Genomic DNA, 19,046 nt, shown 5'->3' with positions numbered 1-19,046 from the left:
TTGGGGAGGAGCCTAAAACCGGGGTTCTACCCAATCCTGAGGGATTTGCACCCTGACTGTGCGCGCTGATGCTTAAAATCACTGGTCCCCAATAGCAGGCGACCGGCGGAGTACCGTGATTGTCTGCGGCGCTGACATCGGCGTTGCAGTTTATCAGCTCCTCCACCACGTTGTCGATGGCGAGCCGGGCCGCCAGGATCAGTGGCGTGGTCCCGTCGTGCATGCGCGCGTCCACATCGGTCGACCTGTTGCGCACGAGGATCTGGGGGGGGGGGGGAATAAAGGAAGGTTAAAGTCGGCCCATCTCGCGGCCAGCTCGCTCATCGCGTGGCCTCTCAGCGTCCTGACTTTGCATCGAAACATTTACCGGCTGTGCCCCACTTCCTGTCGCAGAACCACGCTTGCCACTGACTTCAGTCATGGCTTCGACGTGAACTTTGAGGATGCCCATGTCTCCAGATAGAATTCCTGTGTAAATCCTATCATTTCAGGATGGGGCCAGTGGTGGCTCGCAGTACAGAACGTGAATATTGCTGAAAAAGGGACATGCTGTCAAAGCTTTCCAGCGTGCACTTATCAGGACAGCCACAAGAATACCAAATTTCAAAGGGATCAACAATTCATACTGCGTGAGAAGTAGGGTGTTGATCGGTTGGCAAGCGGACTCTGATTGGTCGAGGTGTTGCCATGGAGAATGTATCAGGGAACTGCTACCCAAAAGCCATTGTTTAAATTTTTTAAAGGCTAGTCTGATTGGTTGAGATGCACCGTGGGAGAGTTTACCGAGGAACAGTGTCCAACCACCTCCCCCCCCCCCCCTCCCCCCCGCCACGTTTTTGGTTAATTGAAAAGGCACAATGTCTGGACAAGTTCCTTTTGCCTTCAGAGAGCTGGACCCTATATCTGGACATATGTAACTTCTAGTAAGTGTAAACGAGCCACCTTGCCAGCCCAACAGACTTAAATTGGTTGTTAATATATTTCTTGACACACTCGGGAGTGTTCAGTCAGTGGTATCCATTTGCGGAATCACATCTAATGTTGGGCACTGAGTTTTGCAAGTACGGCTGGTTCAGTGCAGTCAGCACTGAGAATAGCCAAAGTGATGTGCCATTTGATGCGATCCATCAGTCAGTGGGACATAAGCCCTACATACCCAGCATCAGACCCTGGCGCTGAAAGTAGGAATGTTGGACTTAGGAGCAACAGACGGCCATTGTGCTCTTCAAATCTGCTCTACCATTCAATAAATTCATGGCTCCACTCACCTTTAGTCCCATAACTATTGACTTCCTTGTCAATCAAAGATATGTGGAACTGTGCCCTGACCATTTGGCCATCTTATGGTCTGTTGAACCAGTAAAGGGAGATCACTTCTGTGCGTTTCGCACAACCCATACACACACGGTTGCAGTGAGCCGTGAGGACCAATCCCATCTTACATCTTACGCTCTCCGCACACGCGAGCCCAACCCGTGTTTTTTGTAACCTGCTTTCGAGCAGGGCCGTGCCACCATGCTGAGCAGCAGTATCCATGGATGTGGATTTGGATCGATCATTAAACAGCGTGAGGTTTGCATCAATGCACTGGTTCTGGTCAGGGATGACTATTCCAGTCTCTTTATCGGGCTCACAGATATGTATGCCTGGATTGGCCTTGGCGCTTCGCAATGCCCCACCCCCCCCACACAGTCACAGTGCTTGTGAAAACGGGGCAAGCCAGTGGTTATCCTGCAATGTGCGTGTGCTGGACCAGCGAGGTGTCCTTCCAGGACCCTGCTCCAAAGCAGGTTACAAAAACATTTGTTGGGATTACGTAAGAGTAACGAGCAGCCGGGTGGCATCCATATGGTTGGATTCATCTTTGCGACTCACTGCGTCCGTCTATCTACGGGCTCCCAAGACGCGCACAAGTGATGTCCTCCTATTTTATCTTTGGCATGAATTGGCCAAATCGCTGAGCGAATTGCTGAAATCAAGTCTGAATGAGTTTTCCACATACACAGTGACGATTCCTTCACCTTCGTCGGGAACACACAGGACTTGTATATCGATAGCAAGGCTGTGTCCATTGGCTCGTTCGACATAGCGAGTCCACTCACCATTGTACTGCTCATGGGGGGGGGGGGGCATAGACATTTACACCACGTCAATGTATCATGGTGAGCTGGGAAGGCCACCATTGTCTCAATCTGTACTTATTGAACTTAGCAACTCACACAGTTGGGTTCGGTTTGAACTAGAGCCATGTGTGCCCAAATAGATAGTGTTGCCATCGGATCCCCTCTAGGCCCTGCTCTCGTAGACATCTTTGTCGATTTGCATGAGAAATCCTAGCACCCCCTTTGCATGTTTCCAGTACATAGACGATATGTTTGCTGTATTTGAATCTGAAATGGCATGCAAGAACCTCCTTACACACCATCCCATGTGCAAATTCTCCTCTGAAATGGAGCAATCGACTGCCCTTTCCTCGATGTGCTGGTCGAGAAGTCCACTCATGTGATCTCTACTACTGCCCACCTTTGCTGTTGAATACACACATTAGAATTCCTACAGCTTCACAGGCTATAAGTGGCCCGATCAGTAATCTCATAAATAGGGCCTCAGCTTCTTGCTCATTATGCAAGTTTGATGCTGAATTAGAGTGCATCAAAGATATCCTGCGGGATAATGGCCACCCCGATCCAATCATTGTTTAGTGTATACCGTGCAAGCTCATTAATGGGCATAAGGCTGCCACTTTTAGTCCTGACTATCCTGGATGTCTCAAAGGTTTGAGCAAAGGTGAAGCTAGCTGTTTCACACTGCTACTATGCAGCAGCAATGCAGTACGGGTGGCATTCAGCACTAACAGGATGCAGACATCAAATCGAAAATCATTCCGCCTACCACAGAACCAGGCAATGTGATATATGAAGTACAATGGCGTTGTGATGCCAGATGTGTACGCCGTACGTCCCAATGACTGGGGAAATCGTATCAAACAGCATGTCCCCCTCGGCTGTTCGCAACAGGCAAAGCACTGACCGTCCCCAACCAACCCGTGCTTGCAAAGCTCAGAACGTACCGTCAAACACTTGATGTGATTCGGCAATTGTGCAGCACTTACTGAACAATCCTGAGTGCGCCAGGAATTGTACTCGTTAGCCATTTAAGATGATCAGTCGGGCTTGTCATAGATTATCATAGAATTTACAGTGCGGAAGGAGGTCATTCGGCCCATCGAGTCTGCACCGGCTCTTGGAAAGAGCACCCTACCCAAGGTCAACACCTCCACCCTATCCCCATAACCCAGTAACCCCACCCAACACTAAGGGCAATTTTGGACACTAAGGGCAATTTATCATGGCCAATCCACCTAACCTGCACATCTTTGGACTGTGGGAGGAAACCGGAGCACCCGGAGGAAACCCACGCACACACGGGGAGGATGTGCAGACTCCGCACAGACAGTGACCCAAGCCGGAATCGAACCTGGGACCCTGGAGCTGTGAAGCAATTGTGCTATCCACAATGCTACCGTGCTGCCCCTTGTGACGTGGCTCATTTATGTTCGCTGGGAAGCTACATATTTATAAGCATAAGCAGATCCTCTGAAGGCAAAGGGACTTTGTCCAAGCCTTTCCAGTTAAACAAAAGCTCGGTGGACACTGGTCCTCGACGCATTTCCCGGGGCACGTCCCAATCTTATGGAGGAGGCCGCGGGTTTGGAAGGTGCTGTCAAAGAAAGTTTGGTGAGTTGCTGCAGAGCATCTGGAAGAAGGTACCCACTTCAGCCACTGTGCACTGGTAGCAGAGGGAGTGATTGCTTATTGTGGAGAGGGTGCCAATCAAGCCTGACCAGTGAAGAGGGGGGTTTTAACTGGTCTAACCAGGACTGGGAATGTTCAACCTCAACACTTGGTATTAAAGCAGGAAGCATTCCAGTAAACTCACGAATAACACGTGTACATCTGGGAGGTAAGGTGAAGCATTATGAAATACTGGAAGGAGAGTGAAGAATATTGAACGTCGCGGTCATGGTCTACAGTACCTGGAAGACTCCCTGTGCATCAGCTGCCACCGCTGTGTGCAAGGGGGTGCGTCCCGATCGATCCTGGACATTGGTGTCGGCTCCCATGTCCAGCATGCATTTTGCTGCGTCTGCCCGAGAGAACCGAGCTGCCAAGTGCAGGGCTGTCTCACCGGTCACGTCCGTCTGGGGATGGAGGCTCGCTCCCTGGCCCATAAGGTCCATAATGATGCTGGCTGAACCTTCCTGGGTCTCCGTCTCAGCGTAACTAGATTCCAGACCTCCGCCCGCGCAGGCAGCCAACATCAGTGGCGTTACTCCATCTGAAACCGATAACAGGCAGTGCGGAAAATGGGGTTAAGTAGAGATGGTCAGAGTAGGGAGGAAAAATAACTAGGAACAAATAAGGTGCAGGGACAAAGAGCTAGAATGGCACACAGAGAGGATGACGAGGTAGAGAGTAAAGGGACGGAGCCTGAGGCCTATTGCCCACTGCTCCAGGTTGATTTGAGCCATAGCTGAGAAAATGTTGGTACAGCAAAGGAAAATCAAGGGGAAAGGTCATGCCAGGCAAGTGGCTGGCACTTTTCAGCGGTTTGGGTTGCAAGTTTGTTGAAAAGCTATGTTGTCCTGCACCTGGGAGTAGGCCACATTGTCATGGAACTTGGGAGAAGGCCATGCACCACCATGGAAGCAGGCTGCAAGCCATTTTGTCATGGAATCTGGGAGAAGGCCACGCTGTCATGGAAGCTGGGAGGAGGCCATGTCATCAAAGCAGCTGGGAGAGGAGGTCATGTTGTCATGGAAGCTGGAGCAGGCCATGTTGTCATGGAAGCTGGGAGAGGAGGTCATGGTGTCATGGAAGCTGGCGCAGGCCATGTCGTCATGGAAGCTGGAGCAGGCCATGTCGTCATGGAAGCTGGAGCAGGCCACGTCGTCATGGAAGCTGGGAGAGGAGGTCATGATGTCATGGAAGCTGGCGCAGGCCATGTCGTCATGGAAGCTGGAGCAGGCCATGTCGTCATGGAAGCTGGAGCAGGCCATGTCGTCATGGAAGCTGGAGCAGGCCATGTCGTCATGGAAGCTGGAGCAGGCCATGTCGTCATGGAAGCGGGAAGCATGTCGCGTCTCCATAGATGTTGGGAACAGACATTGTCGTGATAGCTGGGACAGTGATTCGTGTCTACATACCTGGGCCTCTTGCATCAACATCCATGTTCTCAGTGTTCTCCTGTGGTGGGGTCAGCGCTACAGACTGCGGGATATTGACGACGGCTTGGATGTGCTTTTGGGTCCATTTACGATGATCAGGCAGCATCGGGATCTCCTCAGACTTAATGAATAAACACATAGTATCAGCACAAAAGTCCAAAACAACTCTGAAGCCGATTCTGGTCTCCCCTGTTGGGGACATGTACACACAGGCATTGGGCTGGAATCTCACGTTCCTCCAGCCGCATGTATCTCAGCAGCGCCCCATTCTCTGGAGGTGGGATTCGTTACTCCCATTCCTGTCAATGGGATTTCCAATTGAAGCCACCCCAAGCTGCCGGGAAACCAAGCTCTGGCTCGGTTGGTCCCACGTAGGCCTCCAACTACAAAGGTTGTGGGCTGAGGCCTCACTCCAGAGATTGGCTGAACTGTCAGAGGGTCAGGACTGAGGGAGTACTGCACTGTCTGAGGCTCAGTACTGAGGGAGTGCTGCACTGTCAGAGGGTCAGTACTGAGGGAGTGCTGCACTATCAGAGGGTCAGTACTGACGGAGTGCTGCACTGTCTGAGGCTCAGTACTGAGGGAGAGCTGCACTGTCAGAGGGTCAGTACTGAGGGAGCGCTGCACTGTCAGAGGGTTATTACTGAGGGAGTGCTGCACTGTCTGAGGCTCAGTACTGAGGGAGTGCTGCACTGTCAGAGGGTCAGTACTGAGGGAGCGCTGCACTGTCAGAGGGTCAGTACTGAGGGAGAGCTGCATTGTCAGAGGGTCAGTACTGAGGGAGTGCTGCACTGTCCGAGGGTCAGTACTGAGGGAGTGCTGCACTGTCAGAGGGTCAGTACTGAGGGAGTGCTGCACTGTCATAGGGTCCGTACTGAGGGAGTGCTGCACTGTCAGAGGGTCAGTACTGAGGGAGTGCTGCACTGTCAGAGGGTCAGTACTAAGGGAGAGCTGCACTGTCAGAGGGTCAGTACTGAGGGAGAGCTGCACTGTGGGAGGGTCATTACTGAGGGAGTGCCGCACTGTCAGAGGGTCGTTACTGAGGGAGAGATGCACTGTCAGAGAGTCAGTAATGAGGGAGTTCTGCACTGTTAAATGGTCAGCAATGAGGGAGTTCTGCACTTTCAGAGGGTCAGTACTGAGGGAGTGCTGCACTGTCAGAGAGTCAGTACTGAGGGAGTGCTGCACTGTCAGAGGGTCATTGCTGAGGGAGAGATGCACTGTCAGAGTGTGAGTACTGAGGGAGTGCTGCACTGTCAGAGGGTGAGTACTGAGGGAGTGCTGCACTGTCAGACGGTCATTGCTGAGGGAGAGATGCACTGTCAGAGGGTGAGTACTGAGGGAGTGCTGCACTGTCAGAGGGTCAGTACTGAGGGAGAGCTGCACTGTCAGAGGGTCAGTAATGAGGGAAAGCTGCACTGTCAGAGGGTCAGTACTGAGGGAGTTCTGCACTTTCAGAGGGTCAGCACTGAGGGAGTGCTGCACTGTCAGAGAGTCAGTACACAGGGAATGCTGCACTTTCAGAAGGTCAGTGCTGAGGGAGTGCTGCACTGTCAGAGGATCAGTACTGAGGGAGTGCTGCACTGTCAGAGGGTCAGTACTGAGGGAGTGCTGCACTGTCAGAGGGTCAGCAATGAGGGAGTTCTTCAATTTTAGAGGGTCAGCAATGAGGAAGTGCTGCACTGTCAGAGGGTCAGGACTGAGGGAGTGCTGCACTGTCAGAGGGTCAGTACTGAGGGAGTGCTGCACTGTCAGAGAGTCAGTACTGAGGGAGTGCTGCACTGTCAGAGAGTCAGTACTGAGGGAGTGCTGCACTGTCAGAGGGTCAGCAATGAGGGAGTTCTGCACTTTCAGAGGGTCAGCAATGAGGGAGTGCTGCACTGTCAGAGGGTCAGTACTGAGGAGCGCTGCACTGTCAGAGGGTCAGTACTGAGGGAGTGCTGCACTGTCAGAGGGTCAATACTGAGGGAGTGCTGCACTGTCAGAGGGTCAGTACTGAGGGAGTGCTGCACTGTCAGAGAGTCAGTACTGAGGGAGTGCTGCACTGTCAGAGGGTCAATACTGAGGGAGTGCTGCACTGTCAGAGGGTCAGTACTGAGGGAGTGCTGCACTGTCAGAGAGTCAGTACACAGGGAATGCTGCACTTTCAGAGGGTCAGTGCTGAGGGAGTGCTGCACTGTCAGAGGGTCAGGAATGAGGGAGTTGTGCACTTTCAGAGGGTCAGTACTGAGGGAGTGCTGCACTGTCATAGGGTCAACAATGAGGGAGTGCTGCACTGTCAGAGGGTCAGTACTGAGGGAGTGCTGCACTGTCAGAGGGTCAGTACTGAGGGAGTGCTGCACTGTCAGAGGGTCAGTACTAAGGGAGAGCTGCACTGTCAGAGGGTTAGTACTGAGGGAGTGCTGCACTGTCAGAGGGTCATTACTGAGGGAGAGATGCACTGTCAGAGGGTCAGTAATGAGGGAGTTCTGCACTGTCAAATGGTCAGCAATGAGGGAGTTCTGCACTGTCAGAGGGTCAGTACTGAGCGAGTGCTGCACTGTCAGATGGTCAGTACTGAGGGAGAGCTGCACTGTCAGAGGGTCAGTACTAAGGGAGAGCTGCACTGTCAGAGGGTCAGTACTGAGGGAGTGCTGCACTGTCAGAGGGTCAGTACTGAGGGAGTGCTGCACTGTCAGATGGTCAGTACTGAGGGAGAGCTGCACTGTGGGAGGGTCATTACTGAGGGAGTGCCGCACTGTCAGAGGGTCATTACTGAGGGAGAGATGCACTGTCAGAGGGTCAGTAATGAGGGAGTTCTGCACTTTCAGAGGGTCAGTACTGAGGGAGTGCTGCACTGTCAGAGAGTCAGTACTGAGGGAGTGCTGCACTGTCAGAGGCTCATTGCTGAGGGAGAGATGCACTGTCAGAGTGCGAGTACTGAGGGAGTGCTGCACTGTCAGAGGGTCAGTACTGAGGGAGTGCTGCACTGTCAGAGGGTCATTGCTGAGGGAGTGCTGCACTGTCAGAGAGTCAGTACTGAGGGAGTGCTGCACTGTCAGAGGGTCAATACTGAGGGAGTGCTGCACTGTCAGGGAGTCAGTACACAGGGAATGCTACACTTTCAGAGGGTCAGTGCTGAGGGAGTGCTGCACTGTCAGAGGGTCAGTACTGAGAGAGTGCTGCACTGTCAGAGGGTCAGTACTGAGGGAGTGCTGCACTGTCAGAGGGTCAGTACTGAGGGAGTGCTGCACTGTCAGAGAGTCAGTACTGAGGGAGTGCTGCACTGTCAGAGGGTCAGTACTGAGGGAGTGTTGCACTGTCAGAGAGTCAGTACTGAGGGAGTGCTGCACTGTCAGAGGGTCAATACTGAGGGAGTGCTGCACTGTCAGAGGGTCAGTACTGAGGGAGTGCTGCACTGTCAGAGAGTCAGTACACAGGGAATGCTACACTTTCAGAGGGTCAGTGCTGAGGGAGTGCTGCACTGTCAGAGGGTCAGTACTGAGAGAGTGCTGCACTGTCAGAGGGTCAGTACTGAGGGAGTGCTGCACTGTCAGAGGGTCAGTACTGAGGGAGTACTGCACTGTCAGAGGGTCAGTACTGAGGGAGTGCTGCACTGTCAGAGGGTCATTACTGAGGGAGTGCTGCACTGTCAGAGGGTCAGCAATGAGGGAGTTGTGCACTTTCAGAGGGTCAGTACTGAGGGAGTGCTGCACTGTCATAGGGTCAGCAATGAGGGAGTGCTGCACTGTCAGAGGGTCAGTACTGAGGGAGTGCTGCACTGTCAGAGGGTCAGTACTGAGGGAGTGTTGCACTGTCAGAGAGTCATTACTGAGGGAGTGCTGCACTCTCAGAGGGTCAGCAATGAGGGAGTTCTGCACTTTCAGAGGGTCAGCAATGAGGGAGTGCTGCACTGTCAGAGGGTCAGTACTGAGGAGCGCTGCACTGTCAGAGGGTCAGTACTGAGGGAGTGCTGCACTGTCAGAGGGTCAATACTGAGGGAGTGCTGCACTGTCAGAGGGTCAGTACTGAGGGAGTGCTGTACTGTCAGAGAGTCAGTACTGAGGGAGTGCTGCACTGTCAGGGTCAGTACTGAGGGAGTGCTGCACTGTCAGAGGGTCAGTACTGAGGGAGTGCTGCACTGTCAGAGGGTCATTACTGAGGGCGTGCTGCACTGTCAGAGGGTCAGCAATGAGGGAGTTGTGCACTTTCAGAGGGTCAGTACTGAGGGAGTGCTGCACTGTCATAGGGTCAGCAATGAGGGAGTGCTGCACTGTCAGAGGGTCAGTACTTAGGGAGCGCTGCACTGTCAGAGGGTCAGTACTGAGGGAGTGCTGCACTGTCAGAGGGTCAGTACTGAGGGAGTGCTGCACTGTCAGAGAGTCAGTACTGAGGGAGTGCTGCACTGTCAGAGAGTCAGTACTGAGGGAGTGCTGCACTGTCAGAGGGTCAGCAATGAGGGAGTTCTGCACTTTCAGAGGGTCAGCAATGAGGGAGTGCTGCACTGTCAGAGGGTCAGTACTGAGGAGCGCTGCACTGTCAGAGGGTCAGTACTGAGGGAGTGCTGCACTGTCAGAGGGTCAATACTGAGGGAGTGCTGCACTGTCAGAGGGTCAGTACTGAGGGAGTGCTGCACTGTCAGAGAGTCAGTACTGAGGGAGTGCTGCACTGTCAGAGGGTCAATACTGAGGGAGTGCTGCACTGTCAGAGGGTCAGTACTGAGGGAGTGCTGCACTGTCAGAGAGTCAGTACACAGGGAATGCTGCACTTTCAGAGGGTCAGTGCTGAGGGAGTGCTGCACTGTCAGAGGGTCAGGAATGAGGGAGTTGTGCACTTTCAGAGGGTCAGTACTGAGGGAGTGCTGCACTGTCATAGGGTCAACAATGAGGGAGTGCTGCACTGTCAGAGGGTCAGTACTGAGGGAGTGCTGCACTGTCAGAGGGTCAGTACTGAGGGAGTGCTGCACTGTCAGAGGGTCAGTACTAAGGGAGAGCTGCACTGTCAGAGGGTCAGTACTGAGGGAGTGCTGCACTGTCAGAGGGTCATTACTGAGGGAGAGATGCACTGTCAGAGGGTCAGTAATGAGGGAGTTCTGCACTGTCAAATGGTCAGCAATGAGGGAGTTCTGCACTGTCAGAGGGTCAGTACTGAGCGAGTGCTGCACTGTCAGATGGTCAGTACTGAGGGAGAGCTGCACTGTCAGAGGGTCAGTACTAAGGGAGAGCTGCACTGTCAGAGGGTCAGTACTGAGGGAGTGCTGCACTGTCAGAGGGTCAGTACTGAGGGAGTGCTGCACCGTCAGATGGTCAGTACTGAGGGAGAGCTGCACTGTGGGAGGGTCATTACTGAGGGAGTGCCGCACTGTCAGAGGGTCATTACTGAGGGAGAGATGCACTGTCAGAGGGTCAGTAATGAGGGAGTTCTGCACTTTCAGAGGGTCAGTACTGAGGGAGTGCTGCACTGTCAGAGAGTCAGTACTGAGGGAGTGCTGCACTGTCAGAGGCTCATTGCTGAGGGAGAGATGCACTGTCAGAGTGCGAGTACTGAGGGAGTGCTGCACTGTCAGAGGGTCAGTACTGAGGGAGTGCTGCACTGTCAGAGGGTCATTGCTGAGGGAGTGCTGCACTGTCAGAGAGTCAGTACTGAGGGAGTGCTGCACTGTCAGAGGGTCAATACTGAGGGAGTGCTGCACTGTCAGGGAGTCAGTACACAGGGAATGCTACACTTTCAGAGGGTCAGTGCTGAGGGAGTGCTGCACTGTCAGAGGGTCAGTACTGAGAGAGTGCTGCACTGTCAGAGGGTCAGTACTGAGGGAGTGCTGCACTGTCAGAGGGTCAGTACTGAGGGAGTGCTGCACTGTCAGAGAGTCAGTACTGAGGGAGTGCTGCACTGTCAGAGGGTCAGTACTGAGGGAGTGTTGCACTGTCAGAGAGTCAGTACTGAGGGAGTGCTGCACTGTCAGAGGGTCAATACTGAGGGAGTGCTGCACTGTCAGAGGGTCAGTACTGAGGGAGTGCTGCACTGTCAGAGAGTCAGTACACAGGGAATGCTACACTTTCAGAGGGTCAGTGCTGAGGGAGTGCTGCACTGTCAGAGGGTCAGTACTGAGAGAGTGCTGCACTGTCAGAGGGTCAGTACTGAGGGAGTGCTGCACTGTCAGAGGGTCAGTACTGAGGGAGTACTGCACTGTCAGAGGGTCAGTACTGAGGGAGTGCTGCACTGTCAGAGGGTCATTACTGAGGGAGTGCTGCACTGTCAGAGGGTCAGCAATGAGGGAGTTGTGCACTTTCAGAGGGTCAGTACTGAGGGAGTGCTGCACTGTCATAGGGTCAGCAATGAGGGAGTGCTGCACTGTCAGAGGGTCAGTACTGAGGGAGTGCTGCACTGTCAGAGGGTCAGTACTGAGGGAGTGTTGCACTGTCAGAGAGTCATTACTGAGGGAGTGCTGCACTCTCAGAGGGTCAGCAATGAGGGAGTTCTGCACTTTCAGAGGGTCAGCAATGAGGGAGTGCTGCACTGTCAGAGGGTCAGTACTGAGGAGCGCTGCACTGTCAGAGGGTCAGTACTGAGGGAGTGCTGCACTGTCAGAGGGTCAATACTGAGGGAGTGCTGCACTGTCAGAGGGTCAGTACTGAGGGAGTGCTGTACTGTCAGAGAGTCAGTACTGAGGGAGTGCTGCACTGTCAGGGTCAGTACTGAGGGAGTGCTGCACTGTCAGAGGGTCAGTACTGAGGGAGTGCTGCACTGTCAGAGGGTCATTACTGAGGGCGTGCTGCACTGTCAGAGGGTCAGCAATGAGGGAGTTGTGCACTTTCAGAGGGTCAGTACTGAGGGAGTGCTGCACTGTCATAGGGTCAGCAATGAGGGAGTGCTGCACTGTCAGAGGGTCAGTACTTAGGGAGCGCTGCACTGTCAGAGGGTCAGTACTGAGGGAGTGCTGCACTGTCAGAGGGTCAGTACTGAGGGAGTGCAGCACTGTCAGAGAGTCGGTACACAGGGAAAGCTGCACTTTCAGAGGGTCAGTACTGAGGGAGTGCTGCACTGTCAGGGGGTCAGTACTGAGAGAGTGCAGCACTGTCAGAGAGTCAGTACTGAGGGAGTGCTGCACTGTCAGAGGGTCAGTACTGAGGAAGTGCTGCACTGTCAGAGGGTCAGTACTGAGGGAGTGCTGCACTGTCAGAGGGTCAGTACTGAGGGAGTGCTGCACTGTCAGAGGGTCAGTACTGAGGGAGTGCTGCACTGTCAGAGGGTCATTACTGAGGGCGTGCTGCACTGTCAGAGGGTCAGTACTGAGGGAGCGCTGCACTGTCAGAGGGTCAGTACTGAGGGAGCGCTGCACTGTCAGAGGGTCAGCAATGAGGGAGTTCTGCACTTTCAGAGGGTCAGCAATGAGGGAGTGCTGCACTGTCAGAGAGTCAGTACTGAGGGAGTGCAGCACTGTCAGAGAGTCAGTACTGAGGGAGAGCTGCACTGTCAGATGGGCAGTACTGAGGGAGTGCTGCACTGTCAGAGGGTCAGTACTGAGGGAGTGCTGCACTGTCAGAGGGACAGTACTGAGCGAGTGCTGCATTGTCAGATGGGCAGTACTGAGGGAGTGCTGCACTGTCAGAGGGTCAGTACTGAGGGAGTGCTGCACTGTCAGAGTGTCAGTACTGAGGGAGAGCTGCACTGTCAGATGGGCAGTACTGAGGGAGTGCTGCACTGTCAGAGGGTCAGTACTGAGGGAGTGCTGCACTGTCAGAGGGACAGTACTGAGCGAGTGCTGCATTGTCAGATGGGCAGTACTGAGGGAGTGCTGCACTGTCAGAGGGTCAGTACTGAGGGAGTGCTGCACTGTCAGAGTGTCAGTACTGAGGGAGAGCTGCACTGTCAGATGGGCAGTACTGAGGGAGTGCTGCACTGTCAGAGGGTCAGTACTGAGCGAGTGCTGCATTGTCAGATGGGCAGTACTGAGGGAGTGCTGCACTGTCAGAGGGGCAGTACTGAGCGCCCACCTTTTTAAAATTTGTTCCTGGGATGTGGGCGTTGCTCACTGGGCCCAGCATTTATTGCCCGTCCCTTATTACCCTTGAACTGACCAACGTGCCCGACCATTTCAAAGGGCATTTTAAGAGTCAGCCACATTTCAATGTATCTGGTGCCAATGGAGGCCAGATCAGATGTCATTCCCGAAAGAGTGATGGGTATTCCTGACAATTGACAACGGTTTCATCAGACTTTTAATTCCAGATTTTTATTGAATTCAAATTTCACCATCTGCCGTGTTGGGGTTCGAATCCCGATCCCCAGATCGTCACCCTGGGTCTCTGGATTACTAGGCCAGTGGTGGTACCAACCCCCTCACTCCAGTCCCTGTCCTTCTATTTTGCTCCACCCCCTCTTCAACAGTGTACAATCCCCCATATTTCTACCTCCCTTCATCTCTGTTGAAGAGCCCCACGGACTCGAAAACATTGGTCGGGATTCACTTTTCCTGATGGCAGTCTGGGATGGATCCAATGGGAAATACCCCTGACAAACGGTGGGGATGATAGAATCCCGCTGCCAGCGAACGGGGCGCCTCTGAGAAACTAGGGGATCGGAGTACTGATGTGTTATATACTCTGGGATAACACAGGCTGCAACTCGCTGCAACCTTGACCAAAAGATACTCCAGACTTTGAAGTAAGTTCGAAGTGATTTATTGAACCGTTCTCTAGGAGTTCGACTCTCCTGCTAATCTCGCTACAAATGGTTCGACAAATGAATGACAAAATCCTGAAGAGTCGGTAACTGCAGGTTGCAGCGATACCATCGGGCATATCAGGGGCGGGGCTCCAGTCCAATAAAAACAATCACCGAGTTCCCTCTTAGGCCGAGGGCACTAAGCCCATGACCCTGTGGCCACAAGCAAAAGATCGAGTAGATCATAGAAATGCAGTAAGACTAAACCTGAAGGAATTTGAATTTGTTGAGGAGCGGGAAGGTGTCACTTTCCCTCGCCTGAAAGTATTGGAAACCGACTGACAGAATGAAACAATTAGGCTGGCCAAATTGCTGAAACGACGGCTTGTGTCTCAAAAAAATTCTTGCCGTGGAAAAGAATTTAGCAAGCCTTCACCAAAGCTATTGAAAGCTGGACGCAAGTTGATGAGGAAAATTACAGCTCCTTATGCGAGTATGGCGGGAGAAGCTGTCCGAAACATTCAGTCATATATTCCCTCTTCCCTTGTGCTCGTGAGCCAGGAACAGTGAAAGTTAAAATGTAGCAAAGGAGTTTACTGCTTTCGTATTGAGGTATGCTGGTCAGATTTTTCTTACTGCCGTGTTTAGTTCTGTAAATACATTTGGATAGGAAACTAAACTCTTTTCACTTGAACTGCTGTGAAACTCTATTTAAAACAAATTCAAACTGTGCTAGGATACGAGAGATAGGACTTGAGTTGGAAAGTAACAGTGAGTTGGAAAGCTGTTGGGTGGGGCGGGGGGGGGGGGGGGGGGTCATCCGGGGCTCGCGAGCCGGCCAAAGGGCGGGGGGCCACTATTTCTCAGGCGGGGTCCACGAGGGGCGGTGCCGCGTTGCACGACGCGGCCACGGACGCGGCAATTCTCCGGGCTGTATCGGAAGCTAGAGCCGGGCGCTCTCTGCTGCCGGCACGCTAACCCCCAGCTACACGGTGGCTCAGTGGCCATTTTGTGCCGAATTCTCGGGCATAAAACGCCACCGCTCCCATGCCGGGGTGGGCCATATAGCCTCAGAATCAGAGAACCCAGCCCGAGGTGTTTCTTTCTTTTGGTGAAGTAGCAAATATAGTACAACTGCAGCAAGGCTTCTTTATTCCTGTAATCCCCTTGTAATAAGGCCAACAGGCCATTTGTCTTCCTAACAGCTTCCTGTCCTTGCATGCTAACTTTCTGTCTTACTTGTACAAGTGTACTCAAGAATCGCTGAACATCAATATTTACAAGTTCCACACCTTTAAAAAACACTCTGCTTTCCTATTTTTGATGACCGTAGTGAATAATCTCACTTATCTCTGCATTATTCTCCATCTGCCACCTTGTTTCCCGCCCTCTTAACCTGTCTATAGCTCTCTGTGTCCTCCTCACAGCTTACATTAATTCCCACCTAGCTTTGTATCATCAACAAACTTGGATACATTACTCTTTGTCTCTTCCTCTAAGTCATTTACATAGATTGTCTAAACTGCGGCCCCAGCACCGATCCTTGCAGAACTCCACGATCCTTGCCAACTTGAAAGTGCCCCATTTATGCCTGCACTTTGCTTCCTTACCAGCAACCGTCTATCAAATAATGAGGAGCATAGATGAGGTAGATAGTCAACATCTTTTCCAAAAGGTAGAGGAGTCTAGAACAAGAGGGCATAGGTTTAAGGTGAGAGGGGAGAGATACAAAAGAGACCAGAGGAGAATTTTTTTCACACAGAGCATCTGGAACGAGCTGCCAGAGGCAGTGGTAGAGACGGGTACGATTTTGTCTTTTAGAATGCAGTTAGACACTTACATGGGCAGGGTGGGTATAGGGGGATATGGGGCAAATGCGGGCAAGTGGGACTAGCTTAGTGATAGAAAGTGGGCGGCATGGACAAGCTGGGCCGAAGGGCCTGTTTCCATCCTGTAAACATCTATGACTCTATGACAATCATCTATCCGAGCTGATATATCTCCCCCAAATACGCAAGCCCTTATCATAGAATCATAGAATCATGGCTTTTGCAGTGCAGAAGGAGGCCATTCGGCCCATCGAGTCTGCACCGGCTCTTACAAAGAGCACCCTACTGAAGTCCACATATCTACCCTATCCCCGTAACCCAGTAACGCCCAGTTAACATTTTTTGGACACAAAGGGCAATTTAGCATGGCCAATCCACCTAACCCGCACATCTTTGGAGCATCCGGAGGAAACCAAGGCAGACACGGGGAGAACATGCAGACTCCACCCAGACAGTGACCCAGCCGGGAATCGAACCTGGGACCCTGGAGCTGTGAAGCGACTGTGCTAACCACTATGCTACCGTGCTGTCCTTATCGTGTATATTAACATTTTGTGTGGCACCTTATTGAATGTTTTTTGGGAAATCCAAGTATACTCCATCTACTGATTCCCCTTTATCTATCCTACTAGTTACATCCTCAAAAGAACTTTAATACATTTGCAGGTTATCTTAAATCTGTGTCCTCTGGTTACAGATCTTCCGAGCGGTGGAAATTATTTACACTATGAAAATCCTTCACAATTTTGAACACCTTGATTAAATCTCTCCTTAACCCTCTGTGTTTTTCATTACCTTAGATTTCTTGTTGATGGGCGGACGTTCCACGAAGCAATTCTGGTTGTCTTCTTCATCTTCACAGTCAGTTTCCTGGTTCAGAATCCTGGAGTAACAGTTCACAATGAGAAAGAACGTATACTGAGTCAGAAATTTCCATCATGTCCTTCCTCTTTGCTCTTGAGTCACCGGTCTTCCCGTGGTTGGTGTTGAAATGTACTTCAATCTTGTTTCTCTCAATAACATCTACCTTGCACCACCATCACCCCACCCCCCGCCCAAATCTCTTTTCCCCCACTCCCCAAACTCTTTTTCCAGCTTCTCTGTATCCTCACCGAGTAGAATTCCATTGAATAAAATCCATAGAATCCCTACAGTGCAGAAGGAGGCCTTTCATCCCATCAAGTCCCATCGCCGACCCTTTGAACGACCACACAACCTCGGCCCAATCCCCATCCTATTCCTGCAACCCCATCCCTAAGGGGGCACTTTAGCACGGCCAATCCACCTAACCTGCGCACCTTTGAACTGTGGGAGGAAACCGGAGCAACGCACGCAGACAAGGGGAGAACGTGCAAACTCCACACAGACAGTGACCCGAGGTTGGGATCGAACCCGGGTCCCTGGTGTAATGACGCAGCAGTGCTAACCACTGTGCCACCGTGCCACCCTGAATTCAGGAATAATTATACCAACTCCAACCCATTCTTCCCTCGGGCATTGAGATTGTGGATTTAACCCTGTCTCTCAATGTTCACTCCCTCCACACCCACATAACGTAGATGTGTCATTCAGCAGTTATTCGCTTGCACACCAAGAATAATACACATGTGGGACTCCCCGCCCCGTCTGTGTCACATTCCTCTAACCCTCTCAGATTGATCCCAAGTTGCGATCAAAGACACTGGACAAGGCAGTCTGAGCATCGAAGTCGGTTTGATAGTCATGGCGCAGCGGGGGAATACATCGGGCCATGAAGTTGCAGATTGTGGTTGAGTACACTTCTGCTGCTGCTGGTGGCTGGAAGCCCAGTCTTGAGTCGCTGGGTCTGTTGTGAAGCTATCCCATTCCGTACGGCGGCAGTGCTACACAACGTGATCGAGGGTATCCTCATTGTGAAGACTGGACTTCGTCTCCACAAGGACTGTGTGGTTGGTCACTCCTCCCGTTACTATCAAGGACAGATGCATCTGCAGCGGGTGGACTGGTGAGGCCGGGGTCAAGGATATTTTTCCCTCTCGTTGCTTCCCTTACCACCGGCTGCAGGCCCAGCCTAACGGCCATGTCGTTTAGGACTCAGCCAGCTCGGTCAGCCGTGTAGCTACAAAGCCACTCTTGGTGGCGCATGTTGGAATGACCTCACCCAGAGCACGTTCTGCGCTCTTGTTGCCCTCGGGGCTTCATCAAAATGGCTTCCAACATGATTCAATTTCAACATGAATCACCAGCTGAGTGGGGTTTGGGAGTAGGTGGTAATCAGTGTGAGGTTCCTTGCCCATGGTTGACCTGATGCCATAGACTTCATGGGGTCTGGAGTCAAATTTGCAGGCTCCTAAGGCTGTACATAATAATAATCTTTATTGTCACAAGTAGGCTTACATTAACATTGCAATGAAGTTACTGTGAAAAGCCCCGTGTCGCCACATTCCGGCGCCTCTTCGGGTACACAGAGGGAGAATTCAGAATATCCAAATTACCTAACAGCACTTTCGGGACTTGTGGGAGGAAACCGGAGCACCCGGAGGAAACCCACGCAGACACAGGGAGAACGTGCAGACTCCGCACAGACAGTGCCCCAAACTGGGTATCGAACCGGGGACTCTGTGAAGCAACGGTGCTAACCACTGTGCTACCATGTCCCCCTACATCACCTCAAGTTGGCCTGTCCTAACAGTGGGACAGCACATACCCAGAGATGGTGATGGACAAATCTGGGACGTTGGCTTTAGTGTACGAGTACGCCAGGCTGTTGCTTGACTGTGGGATGGGTCTCCCAATTTTGGCACAAGTCCCCAGGTATTAGTAAGGGGGACTTTGCGGGGTTAAATAAGGGGGTGTAAGGTTATCAGGGATAGGCGGGAGGTTACAATCAGATCCGCCATAATCTTATTGAATAGAAAATCAGGCTCAAAGAGCTGAATAGCCTATTCCTGCTCGTGATTTGTGTGTTTGTATGTATGTTGTGATGAATGTAAGAAACTAGTACAGATTGTATTTTATATCTATTGCAGTAATGTTTTTAAAAGCCTGAGATCAGGTATACATAACTGCTGCGGTAATATTATTAAAGGATCTAGGTTAAGGTATCCAGATTCTGTGGTTGTAAAAGGTGCAATTAAGATGTTGTAAAGGGGAGACAATCATTCATTCCAACCATGAAATTGTTTACCAAGTAAGACCTAATGGAATTTTGTTATGATCACTGAAGAGTCCCTGGAGAGTAGATCCTTTGAGACATTGGGTATGATTCAACGGCTTTTCGTGCCCGATTTTGTGTCAGGACGAGGCCGTTGAATCTCGCGAAAGGACTGGATTGAAATTCACAATGCTCAAAACGTCTGATGAGATTC

The 19,046-nt window shown here is 51.9% G+C and overlaps 1 protein-coding gene across 1 annotated transcript in view; it reads right to left on the bottom strand.

Moving 5' to 3' along the window:
- The window catches only part of LOC140390348 (uncharacterized), a 222,817-nt gene that overhangs the window by 11,662 nt on the left and 192,109 nt on the right, over nt 1-19,046 (bottom strand). Inside the window, exons 29-32 of the mRNA XM_072475420.1 lie at nt 16,495-16,582; nt 5,207-5,348; nt 4,037-4,338; nt 115-262 (exon numbers count right to left, since the gene is read on the bottom strand). Of these exons, the coding sequence (XP_072331521.1) occupies nt 115-262; nt 4,037-4,338; nt 5,207-5,348; nt 16,495-16,582 (680 nt within the window). The remainder of the gene's footprint in view (nt 1-114; nt 263-4,036; nt 4,339-5,206; nt 5,349-16,494; nt 16,583-19,046) is intronic.

This window comes from Scyliorhinus torazame, chromosome 14 (genome assembly GCF_047496885.1).
Source record: "Scyliorhinus torazame isolate Kashiwa2021f chromosome 14, sScyTor2.1, whole genome shotgun sequence".
NCBI classification, from domain to species: Eukaryota; Metazoa; Chordata; class Chondrichthyes; order Carcharhiniformes; family Scyliorhinidae; genus Scyliorhinus; species Scyliorhinus torazame.
The sequence above is the reverse complement of the archived record's forward strand: the minus strand, read 5'-3'. Positions and strand labels throughout refer to the sequence as shown.